Source organism: Mustela nivalis (genome assembly GCF_964662115.1).
Source record: "Mustela nivalis genome assembly, chromosome: 10".
Lineage (NCBI taxonomy): Eukaryota > Metazoa > Chordata > Mammalia > Carnivora > Mustelidae > Mustela > Mustela nivalis.
In genome coordinates this window covers 72684207-72697358 of record NC_139029.1, presented here as the reverse complement: position 1 = coordinate 72697358, position 13152 = coordinate 72684207, and the positions used below count along the sequence as shown (strand labels likewise).

General features: G+C 38.5%; 1 protein-coding gene across 1 annotated transcript in view; it reads left to right on the top strand.

Annotated features, from left to right (window-relative positions):
• GTF2B (general transcription factor IIB) overlaps positions 1–13152 on the top strand; it is a 32961-nt gene that overhangs the window by 14933 nt on the left and 4876 nt on the right. The window contains exons 3-5 of the mRNA XM_082688598.1: positions 6924–7057; positions 11935–12081; positions 12214–12343. Of these exons, the coding sequence (XP_082544724.1) occupies positions 6924–7057; positions 11935–12081; positions 12214–12343 (411 nt within the window). The remainder of the gene's footprint in view (positions 1–6923; positions 7058–11934; positions 12082–12213; positions 12344–13152) is intronic.

The window sequence follows — 13152 nt, the reverse complement described above, 5'->3', positions numbered from 1 at the left end:
AACAGGCATCTTATGCTGCAAATCCTAGTCATGATAAAGAGGGCTTTTTAGGGGTGACTAAGTGGCTCAGTTGTTTAGGCAACTGCCTTCAGCTCAGGTCATAATCCCAGGGTCCCACATCAGGCTCCCTACTTCTCAGGGAGCCTGCTTCTCCCTCTCCCTCTGCCTGCCACTCCCTCTGCATGTGTTCTCTCTCTCTCTAAAATAAATAAAATCTTAAAAAAAAAAAAGATGGCTTATTAAAAAGATTGGAGGAGCTTGGGTCACAGTAGCCTAGGACTATTAACTGTAGACTGTAAATGTGAGAAAGTTCTGTCTTGTTTTTGCTACTATGATTTTTGCTTTAATTACAAATCTGTATCCTTCCTAATAAATTTCTAGAGTCCTGGGAATTTATTTTATTTGGGTCATCTGTTAACTGCCAGTGACTGTGGGTACCCAGAGAGACTGAGAATTCCTGGTGGCCGTAGATTGGAAGTTTTTCTGATATAACTGCCACTACTGGACATGGATTTGATAGTTCCTCAGTACAGAATGGATAAGCAGAAAAGTCAGTGTGAGGCTTATGAGTAAAAACTACAAAGACAATAAAATTCTGCCTCTGACATAGTTTACTAGAAGAAAGTTAGAAAATAACCTGTTTTTTATAATCAGTGAAATAAAGCTTCCATATTTCTATTAAATATTGTCAGAAAGAAATAAGGGAGCACAAAGAGACAAACACAACAAAGCTGTTGTAGATAAATTGAATCCGTAAAGCAGAGAAGAAAGCTGAACATAAAGAGTGAATGAGAAGGTGCTAAAGACAAGATAGCCATTATGGTACTACTTGAAGATCCAAGGGAATATGATAAAGTATTAAAGGTACAACAGAAAATGTTACATTTGTGGTATAAGATCCTCAGGGTTGCAAATCAAGAATCCCACACACTAGTGGGAGTATATCTTTTAAACATTTTAAAAATGTCCTTAGTAAGACTTGGGAGGAACTAACCACTAAAGTTAACTCTGATTCCTTGGTTTATTTTAAGACAGAAAAAGGAAGTATTAGTACAATCTTTTTTTTATGAATGTATACATAAATCCCAAAATACAGTGCTTAATTCTGCTTGCTGATTGTCCTGTAGAATAGCATTGATGACTGTTTGCTGATATTTCTGGTTCTTCTCCTTTGAGCCACATGATACATTTATGCTTTCCCACCCCCTTTGAAGTTAAGTATCATTCCCGTGACCGTCTTTGGCCAAGGACAGGTGAGTGGAAATGTTACTGTTAGAAACTGTTAAGTCAGTGCATAACTTCCCACCTTCTTTTACCCCCGTAACATCTCTCAAGTCATAGGAATTCTGTCATTCTTGAATGAGGATGGTATAGAAAGCTGTCCTATCCCTGTATAGACATGTGGTATAAGAAAGAAATCTTCATTTCAAGCCACTGACCTGAAATTATTTACTACTCCAGAATAACTTAATTTCTCCTAACATATAAGTGCTAGAAGACTAATAACCCACAAACAACTGTGGCTAGCTTTTATAATGTAAAAAATGTTTTGCTAAGATGACAGACATTTGATGAACTAAGCACATTCCTAATAGAAGATACTCTGCATTAGAGTAGAATGATGCTTTAATAGATGACTATTTCAGTTCACCTGTTATTTTTATGAATAATGTTGAAATATTGGAGATATTTCTGTTTTAAATCAAAGGCATTGTTTTCAAAGTTCTGACAAGTGCTGTAGATATAAAATGGAAATGGAAGTTAAGGCAGTGGAAGAGGATTAAGTTCTTTGCTACTGATGGGATTCTATATCTAGAATATTCAGATCAAATTTTAAAAATTAATAGTCTATTAAAAGTAGCTGAATATAAGCATATAAAATATTATAGCAATTACTAGTTAGAAAATGGGATTTTTAACAGAAAAAAATTAGATCTAGTCATAAATGTGACATACATATAATCTGAAAGAAGAGCTTGAGAAAGAGTGTATTTCCTTGTCCAAGAAGATTGATAATATTTCTGCCATCCCCAAAATAATGGATAGGTTTGGTGCAGCTCAGTTCAAAATCAACAGTGTTTTGGTGGAGTGAACTTTTATTTGTAACGTATTGAGGTATAATTGCATGCAGTATAATGCTCAGATCCCGGATGTCCAGTTTGTGTCTTGACACTGCATATGCTGCTGTAATCTACACTAGTCAAGATGTTTAGACTATTTTCTTCCATTCTCAGAGTTCCCTTGTGTTTCTTTCTAGTCTGTCACCTCTGTCCCCAACAGCAGCAACCACTGTACTGATTTCTACATTCATAGATTATTTTGTCTGTTTTTGAACTTTATATAAATAGTATCATATAGTATGATTTTTTTTAGGCACTGGCTTTTGGGGGGCTCAGAATAGTATTTTGAATGCATTTACATTCATGATTCATACATTCATAATATCACTGCATGTATCATTAGTTTATTTGCTAAGGGATATCTCATTGTGTGCATTCTGTTAATGGACATTGGGTTGTTTCCAGGTTTTCGTAACATGAGTAATGCTACTATGAACGTTGTTGTATGAGATTTTTGTAGGTAAATATTTAAGAGTGGAAATGCCAAATCAGGAGGTAGGTGCCAATTGGCAATTATTCTCAAATTGTTCAATACAGAGATGAAACTTATTCTCTCTGAAATATGGTAAAAGTCTTAGTTCATTCTCTTTAGACAGCACTCTGATAGGTGGATTGAGAACTGTACTTGTGTGGAACAGAGACTCTACATATTGAGGCTGATGTGTAGATCAAAGTGGTAGTAGTCACACTCTAGATGGAGGAGCACTGCTGTTCTGGATATTATGGTAGTGGTATTATTTTGGCTATTACAGATTTTCATATATAGACTCTCTGGTGGTCGTTCTATAAAAATCAGTGTTTGATTAAGAACGGAACCAGTAAAAGTTGGTATGCTTCTCTTGCTTGTAGAACCTGAAAGGATATGGGAGGTTTTGTGTATGTGTGTGTGCATGGGTTTTCAGCAGGCTGCTGCTTTGCCAGAGGTTGACTATGGCTGCCTTGTGCATTTACCCTTGAAAAGATTGTGTATTGTAGTTTTCTTCCAAAGCAACTTTTAAGATGCTGCCTAATGTAAGTTTTCTTCAAATGAAAATCCTTCATGCACTTTGGTTTTTCTTGAATGGTCTGCCCTATTTCATTACTCAGGCACTTCACTGATGGTCCAGTTATAGTTTCATGATAGGCTATTTGAATTATTTTGGAAATTTCATTTCTTATGAATGCTATGTTTTGAGCAGTAAAATATGAGAAGAGGAAATGGCTCTTAGCACAAATCACAAATTGTTGAATGAGGCATATAGATTGTTCCCACATATGTGGAAAAATGACATCACTACCAAGTTCTGGAGTTTCTATTTATACTATCCTAGGCCACCTTCCCCACAATCCATCTTTTTTTTTTTTTTTAAGATTTTATTTATTTACTTGACAGAGATCACAAGTAGGCAGAGAGGCAGGCAGAGAGAGAGGGGGAAGCAGGCTCCCTGCTGAGCAGAGAGCCCAATGTGGGGCTCGTTCCCAGGATCCTGGGATCATGACCTGAGCCGAAGGCAGAGGCTTTAACCCACTGAGCCACCCAGGCGCCCCTCCATCTTTCTTTTTAAAGGCAGTACAAAATAACCAATAAAAGAAACTCATGGTAGGTTATTTTGGGGCCAAAATGAAAATGCTATGAAATAAAATATTAGACAAGATGCTTTATCTTTAGATTTCTAGAGCATACTTCCCTACCTTTTCGTTTATGCTATTCTCTTAATAAGTTCTTTAAACTATTATTAATGACATTTGATTTTTTTTTTTTTGGACTTAGAATTTAGCAAGTAACTCCAAATATGAAAGCCATAGTAGTGTTTTTGTCTTGCATATGTTTGTGTGTTTCTATTTCTCTGACTAGGAAAATTAGATTCCCATTTTTCCCTTTGAAAACATAGTGCATGGGGCGCCTGGGTGGCTCAGTCAGTTAAGCGTCCAACTCTTGATTTCAGCTCAGGTCATGATCTCAGGGTCCTGGGATCCACTGCATTGGGCTCCAGCTCACCAGAGAGTCTACCTGAGATTCTTTCTCTCCCTCCCACTCTGCCCCTTTCCATTCCCCTTCAGCCCCTCCCCCAACTCATAAGCACCTTCTCTCTCTCTCTCTCTAAAACAAATCTTAAAAAAAAAAGAAAGAAAACAGATGTCTAGGAGGCTCAGTCAGTTAAGCATTTGCCTTCGGCTCAGGTCATGATCCTGGGGGCCTGGGCTCTCTGCTCAGCTGGGAGTCTGCTCCTCCCTCCCCCTCTCCCTCTGCAGTTCCACACCCCCCACCATGTAGTCTCTCACCCTTTTCACTCTCTCAAATAAATAAATAAATAAATAACCATTAAAAAAGAAAACAATAGTTCAGGGTATCACTTTATTTGGCAAATGCTTTATTAAAAGGACCTAAACTGTTTAAAAATCTTTTCTTGTTTATGGTACAGATGTGTTGAATAGAGCTTTTCATGGAATAGGCACAATGTAATTTAATTTTAGGGAAAAATCTACACATGAATTAGAAAGGCAGAAAATACATATTCCAAAATATTTACAGAGGTTTTCTCTAGAGTTGAAATACAGGTGATTTCTTTCACTTATACATATATATATATATACATATATACATACATACATATATATAACTAATATATATGTTGGTAAGCAAGCATTGTTACTCTTTTATAAAAAGGAAGAAAAATCAGTCTCTTTAAAGTGGTCTCTTTGAGACAACGAACCTTGTTTATTAATATTGCAGTGAGACTTAAGTCTATAATCATAGGTTTTGTTACTTTCAGGTAAGTTTTAGAACTTACAGAATTACTTCCCAAGTTTAGTGATGTTTGTTTTTCTCAGGAGGAGGCAGAGAAATCCATCGTGATGGTCCCATCCATTTAACCTTTCTGTCCTTATTTTGGGCCAGCTGCTCAATCTCTCATCCACTGAGGTTGCGCTATACACCACTCTCCCTGCTTCAGCCTTCCTTGGCTGTTCTTACTTAATACAGGTCGGCATGTGGGGACCCTCCCTGTCATCTCAGTTCCCTTGTGACAAGAACACCTGCTAATCCAAGTAATATCTGGTTACTCCCAAGTGAGCTGACTGTTCAAAAAAAATAGTTTTCCAAAACCATCAGGAATGAATGATTCCATTGCACATTGACCTGCTTTCTTAACTATAACACTAGGATTAGATTATGATGATTATACTTGGAGTATAGCATTTTAATTAACTACATAGAAAACGGTTCAGAAGACTTAGCAGAGTCTACATTAATTTCCTTCCTTCTTTTCTCTTTGCTGTTCCTCTGATCAAATACTTGGAGCAGAGTACTCTGCTACTTTCAAAGTGTAATGTGAGACGAATGTTTTATAACCGGTGCCTCTCCTTATTCCTCTCACCAAAAGGAGGGAAATGTCAGAATATTCTGTCATCTTGTTTTCATTTTAGTAGCAGCAAATAGCTAAATATCAAGCACTCACTTTGAACTTTTTAATCACTTTACTTGTATTGTACCTATATTTATTTAATCTTTACAATATTGAAATTGTAAGGTTACTGGGGAAATTTAAAGCTGAAAAATGGCATAATTTGTCCAAGACTAAACGGCAAATGGTAGAGTCCATGCTCATAACCATTATGTTCTTGGCTGTCAGTACGAGAACTTTTTTTTAATTGCTGAGGTAACTGATTTCTGCTGTTCTGGTCTCCTTTCTGTTCAGGCAGCAGTGCAGTGGCCTGGTTCCTGCTTTCAGTTTTATCACACTTTGGTGGGAGAGTTCAGGCTTTACAGATGTAGTAGAGAACCAACAGGCTTTGGGATCTGAGGCACATTTTCTTTCTAGTTGGGTGATCTTAGGCCAATTAATTTTATTTCTAAAGTGGCAGTAAAAATGGCATCTACTTTTCGAGGCTCTGAGGATTAGAAGAGAACGTTCACACAACCACCACAGGTGCAAGTGTTCAGTGGTCACTCTTGTCACTGTGGAGATGTTACCAGCCACTGAGCATCCCCTCCAAAGCAGTAGTCAGCCAGATCTATTCATATCTGCTCTTTTGGTATGACTACCTGGCTTTCTTCTCACTGGCTCTAGGCTTAACATTTTACTCTGTTTAACTTATTTGGCCAAAAATAATTGTTTTTGTCCAGTAGTTACTAAAACATAAGTTTAGGCCTAGCTCTCTGCAAAGCATTTCCCATAAAAATAACTTTATATGAAACTGTGTGCATTAATACCATTGTGAGCAGTGTTTCGGGGGCGTGTGTGTGTGTGTTTGTGTGTGTCTGTTTTTCTATGCCTCTTGCAAATTTTGGTTCTAAATCGTATTTATCTTTGCATCACATATGAATGTCTTTATTTTGTGATTTGTCTTTATTTTGACTAATTCTTTTTCTTCCAAGAGTTAGAATAGGACTGTTTATAGGACAATATTTAAAGAGGGTTATGGGGGCTCCTAAGTGGCTCAGTCAATTAAGTGTCTATCTTCAGCTTAGGAAGATCCCAGGTTCCTGGGGTCAGTCCTGCATCAGGCTCCCTGCTGAGTGGGGTGTCTCCTTCTCCCTTTACCCTTCCTTCCTGTTGATGATCTCTCTCAATCTCTCAAATAAATAAAATATTTTAAAATAAATAAATAAATAAATAAATAAATAATAAGTAGGGTTGTTATTGGTCTTGCATAGTCATTAAAGGAATGCTTCAGGACAGATGTCTGCGATGTGATGCTTAAGCTGGAGCCCAGATGTCCGTGTTGAGATTTCTTAGAATAAAAGGGCTGAGTTGGGTATTACACAGTGTTCATTAAATCCTGTCCTGACAAGACCATTTAGATTTGTGTTTACATTTATAGGTGACCGGGTCATCGATGTGGGGTCTGAATGGAGAACTTTCAGCAATGATAAAGCAACAAAAGATCCATCCCGAGTTGGAGACTCTCAGAATCCCCTTCTGAGTGATGGAGATTTGTCTACTATGATTGGCAAGGTAATCGAACCTCTCTCTAGGAAATAGAAAGTGTGGACTGACCATAGACCTGGGAGTTTGGGAACTTTGCAAAAGTATCTCACTGCTTCCATGAGGAATTTTGACCTGAGAAAATAAGATTTACCAGTAATACAATTGTGAATGATTATTCCCTTACACATTTTTTCCACCTTAAAGGGGAGATCAGCGGGTCGTGATAACAGAGTCTTTATATCTCAGGCCCTTGTTTCCATGAAGCATATTTTGCACAGAAATTGAATGTAGTGTGATCTTTATGTGTTCATATTGATATGTTCCTTGAATATTATGAATGTCTTTTCTTTTCCCCCCACCGAGCTAAATTGTAGCTCAGTATAGCTTATTTTCTAATATTGGTGGATTTATGACTTACCTAAGCCACGTAATTAAGCTTCATGTTCGTCATCAGTTAGGTGAGAATACGAGTACTTCGTAGAAATTTTGAGGGTTACGTGGAAATGTAGGTAAAGTTTTTATAATACATGTAGTGTGTGTTCAGTAAATGGTAGCTGTTGCTGTTAGATAAGGCAGCAGTGTAATATGTCTGGCAACCTGGCTTCTTTTTGCTCTTTTATCTGAACTGGAAGTAGTGGTGGCCATATTCCAAAGAACTAATAGAGGGATGCTATTTCAGGACTTAATCTATACTACTGCAGTCTGTTTTCAAGAAAATATTATGAAAAAGGTCATTAATTATGCTCTATAAAGTACATATAAAATTTGATGCTTTATAAAGTACACATAAAATTTGAGAACCACAGTGTAGGATTGGTTCAAGTTGATAGTATTATATTCAGAAATATCTTTGGGTGATTTCTACATTTACTTCAGCCTTACAGGCTGGGGGATAAAAGTATACTGAGGACATTTTAAAATCTGAGATTGCAACTAATTGAATCTGTGACTTCTTTTAATGTTTAAATTTTTTTAGTAGGAAGTACATGACTCAAACACAAATATGAAAAGAACACAATTTTCTTCACCCTTGACCCCCAAACTCAGTTCCCAGTGCAACCTCCTTTCCCTGTCAGAAACCAGTAACCACTATCACTAGTTTTCTCCTGTATCCTTTGACAGTGGTTTATCCTACATGGCAAAAGTGAGTTTTTTAAGGTGTTACATTTGTCATATACTAGATTTCTATATGTATTTGGGAATATTTCCAGACTTTCTATCTTGTATCGTCCTGGCCCTGTCAAGTCAGATGTCACGCCGCACTGTTAGTATCCCATAGCTTTAGCTCTTCCTCACTGCTCTGCCTTCTAAGCATTTTCTTCACTCATCTTTTCCATTTAAAGTTTAGGAGGGGTCACTTTGTTTTTTTGTTTGTTTGTTTGTTTTGGTTTTTTTTAAAGTTATTTTCAGCAAGGCATTGGTAAGATATTATTTGCAAATTGACTTAGAGAAAATCAACTTCTTCCTGATAAATCTGTCCAAAAATATAGTATGCTTTTCCATCTCCTTAAGTCATATGTGTCCTTCTAGAGAGGTTTTCTTCATAATAGATCTTTTATGTTTAAGATGATTCCTAGGTACTTATCTTTTTTGTTGTTTTGCATTTGGAGTATCTCTCATTGCCTTAGAACTGGTTAGTTGGACATATGAAGGCTATTGATTTCTGTTTGACCTTGCCTCTCATGGATTTTGTTATTTATAGCAGTTTTACAGTGATTTTCTTGAGTATCCTAGGTATTCAGAAAAACTATCTGTAAATAGTTTATCGCTTCCTTCCCAAATGAGTACCTCTGATTTTTCTCTTAATTTTATTTTTAATTTTTTTTTTTTAAGATTTTTTATTTATTTATTTGACAGAGAGAAATTACAAGTACACTGAGAGGCAGGCAGAGAGAGAGAGAAGGAAGCAGGCTCCCTGCTGAGCAGAGAGCCCGATGCGGGACTCAATCCCAGGACCCTGAGATCATGACCTGAGCCGAAGGCAGCGGCTTAAAGCACTGAGCCACCCAGGCGCCCCTTATTTTTAATTTTTAATTATTTTTTATCTTAAGTAAACACGCCACATGTGGGGCTTGAACTTACAATCCCAAGAGCAAGAGCTGCATGTGCTACTGACTGCACCAGCCAGGTGCCCCCCTGTCTTGCTCTCCTTGCCTAATTTTAAAATGTTAACCATCTTCTGAGCTTTCAGTGAATTGTGATCTTTTTGCTGGTGAATGGTATTGCTTCGATGTGATGGTTGCTGAATGGTAGGTGGCTCTGGCAGTTTCTTAAAATACTGAAGTTTATCCCATCAACTGATTCTTTCTTTCACATGTGATTTCTCTGTAGCTTGTGATACTGTCCGATAGCATTTTACCCACAGAAGAGCTTGTCTCAGAATTGGACTTCATCCTCTCTGACCCTGCCGCTGCTTTGTCACCTAAGTTTATTTAATATTCCAAATCCTCTGTTGTCATTCCAACCATCTTCACAGCATCTTCACCAGGAGTAGAGTCAAGCTCAGGAAACTACTGTCTTTGCTCATCTGTAAGAAGCAGCCCCTCCACCATGAATGTTTGATCAGGAGATCGCAGCCGTCCAGTCACATGTTCAGGCTCCCCTGCTGCTTCTAGTCTTCTCGCTGTTTCCACCACATCTGCTGTCCCTGCCTCCACTGGAGTCCTGAGCCCGCCAAGTTACCCATGAGGCTGGAATCAATTTCTTCCAGACTCCTGTTCATGTTGATATTGTGAGCTCTTCCCATTAGTCATGAATGTTCTTAATGGCATGTAGAATGGTGAATCTTTTCCAGTTCTTCAGTGGACTCTGCCCCGGACCATCAGAGGAAACACTTGCTGTGGCACCTGTAGCCTTACGAAATATGTTTCCTAAATAAGCCTTGAGAGTAGAAGTCACTCTTTGATCCACAGGCTGCAGGATGGATGTTGTGTTAGCAGGCATGAGAACAACAGTAATCCCATTGTCCAGCTCTGTCAGAGCCAGAGCTCCCCACAGACAGTCCAGGTGTATTGTCAGTGAGCAGTCATAGTTTGAAAGCAATCTTCTTTTCTGAACAGTAGTTCTCAATAGTGGGCTTAAAATACTTGGTAAGCCCTGTTATAAACAGATGCGCTCTCATCCAGGCTTTGTTGTTTTATTTCTAGAGCACAGGCAAAGTAGATAGCATAGTTGTTAGGGACCCTAGGGTTGTCAGACTGGTACATGAGCATTGGCTTCAACTTCAAGTCACCAGCTACATTAGGCCCTAACAACAGAGACAGGCTGTTGAATCTTTGAAGTCAGGCATTGACCTCTCTTTCCTCTCCAGCTGAGGAAGTCCTAGATGGCATATTCTTCCAATAGAAGGCAGTTTCTTCTACATTGAAAATCTGTTGTTGAGTGTAGCCACCTTCATGAATTCTCATAGTTGCATCTTCTAGAGAACTTGGGGCAGCTTCTCTGTCAGCACGTGCCCTTCATCTTGTGCTCTATAAGAGATGGCTTCTTTTCCTTCAACCTCAGAAACAAACCTCTACCAGCTTCCGACCTCTCTCCTGGGGCTTCCTTACCTCTCTCAGCTTTCACGAATTGGGAGAGTTGGGGCCTTGCACTGGATTAGGCACTGGCTTAAGGGAATGTTGTGGCTGGTTTGATCTTCCATCCAGGCCATTAACACTTTCATATCATTAAGATATCAGCAAGAAGGCTGTTTCACTTTCTTATCGTTTGTGTGTTCACTGGAGAGTAGCACTTTTAATATCCTTCAAGAACGTCTCCTTGGCATTCACAGCTTGGCTTTTTGGCACAAGTCGCCTAGCTTTCAGCCCATCTCAGATTTTGATATGCCTTTTTTTTACTAAGCCTAATCATTTCTAGCTTTTGATACAAAAGTGAGGAGCATGTGACTATTTCTTTGACTCAAACAGAGAGGCCATTAAAGGGTTATTAATTGGCCTAATTTTAGTATTGTTGAGTCTTAGGAAACAGGAAGGCCCGAGGAGAGGGAGAGACATGGGGGAAGAGCTGCTCAGTGGAGCAGTCAGAATGCGCAAATTTATTAAGCTTGCCATCTTCTAAGTGTGCAGTTTTTGGAGCCCCAAAATGATTAAAATAGTAACATCAAAGATCACTGATCATAGGTCACCATGAGAAATAGAGTAAGTTGGAAATGTTGCAAGAATAACCAATATGTGACCGAGACCTGAAGTGAATAATGGCACCAGTAGACTTGCTCAACGTGGGGTAGCCATAAACCCTCAGTTTGTTAACAGCAGTACAAAAATATAATCTCTGCAAAGTGCAGTAAATGACGCACAATAAAACAGGGTATGCTTGCTTTCTTCATTATTCACTGTGCTGGCTTGGGGCGTGGGAGAAAGATTTTCTAATTTGAAGAAGTACCTATTTGTAGTGTTTTGTGAGGTTTTTTTTTTTTTTTTAAGATTTTATTTATTCATTTGACAGAGAGATCACAAGTAGGCAGAGAGGCAGACAGAGAGAGAGGGAAGCAGGCTCCCCGCTGAGCAGACAGCCGGATGCGGGGCTCGATCCCAGTACCCTGGGATCATGACGTGAGCCGGGGGCAGAGGCTTTAACCCACTGAGCCACCCAGGCGTCCCGTGTTTTGTGAGTTTTTATCAAAAAATGGCTTTTGGGTTTTATTTGCTTGCCTTTATAGCACCTTTGGTGTGTGTTTCTCTTTGGTCTGTTAATGTGATGGTTGATATTACTGGGTCCTCTCACAGATACTCATTTAAACCATCTCAATCTGGTACTTGTTCTACTAAGGAATAAGGAGGAGGCACAGGGTAGAATTCTTGGGCTTATGCAGTCAGATCATGGAAGTTGTTTTCTTAGAAATGTCTGTTCATTCATATTTAAAGAATCTTTTTTGCATGAAGTTGTAAAACTTTGTTTTATAGGGTACAGGAGCTGCAAGTTTTGATGAATTTGGCAATTCTAAGTACCAAAATCGGAGAACAATGAGCAGTTCTGATCGTGCAATGATGAATGCTTTCAAAGAAATCACTACTATGGCAGACAGAATCAACCTCCCTCGGAATATAGTTGTAAGTTCTTGTCTGTCTCCTTTAAGCCATTCTGGCATTGACTTAGCATAATTTAATGAACACATGAAATTTTGATATTGCAACTAATTAAATGGCCTAGAGTTAATTAAACTTAGTTTCTTTGCTTTGAAGGATCGAACAAATAATTTATTCAAGCAAGTGTATGAACAGAAGAGCCTGAAGGGCAGAGCTAATGATGCCATAGCCTCCGCTTGTCTCTATATCGCCTGTAGACAAGAAGGGGTTCCTAGGACATTTAAAGGTAAGTTTTTAGTTGCAAAGATTGCAAAGTTATGTAATAACCGTGATAAAGTAACAGACCAAAGTCAAGCAGCTTTGACACTATGTAGTTGTCATGTTTTCCTGCTTACATATTGTAATCCATCTTAGTATCATTTCCAAATGCCTCTTTATTTTATTCCTTGACAGAAATTCATTGCATGATCTTAACCATTATTCTTCTCAGATTATTTTCCCATGTAACATCGCTTTAGTTCATGTGTGCTCTGTGTTCTTTGCTCATGAGATCTTTTGAACTGACTCTTTTGAGGTGTTTGAGGCCTGGCATCATAAGCCAGAGGGCGCCTTCCCTACTAGTTAAGTCTATACACTTGACACGTGGAAAACCATTCCCACTCCCAGCACAGGTTTCTACTGTGAAGGAGTCAAGCCTTAGAAAACATCAGCGCCATTTGTTTCAAGTTACACAGTTTGCACTTTCACACTTAGTGTCGGAGATTTTGAGAGAACAAGTATTTTCCGTCCAGTTTGCCGTCACGGTGAATAGGTAACAGCTGTTCAGAGAGGCTGTGGGGCTTCCTCTTTCACCGCCAGGGTTCTTTTCTGCATAAGACTTTCATTACCTTTCATTTATCAGTGAATATTTTACTATGCGGCATGGCTTTTATTCTCATCATCTTTTTGGTTATTACAACTTAAAACTAAGGCTTTTGTTAAATTTGTTCTGAAAGTGGTAGTTTAATTTTTAGACAACAGAATCAAGTATCCGATCTCATTTTGTTATAGCCTGTAATCCCAGAGATTGCCCGTGCATGTGACTTCATGTAGCTT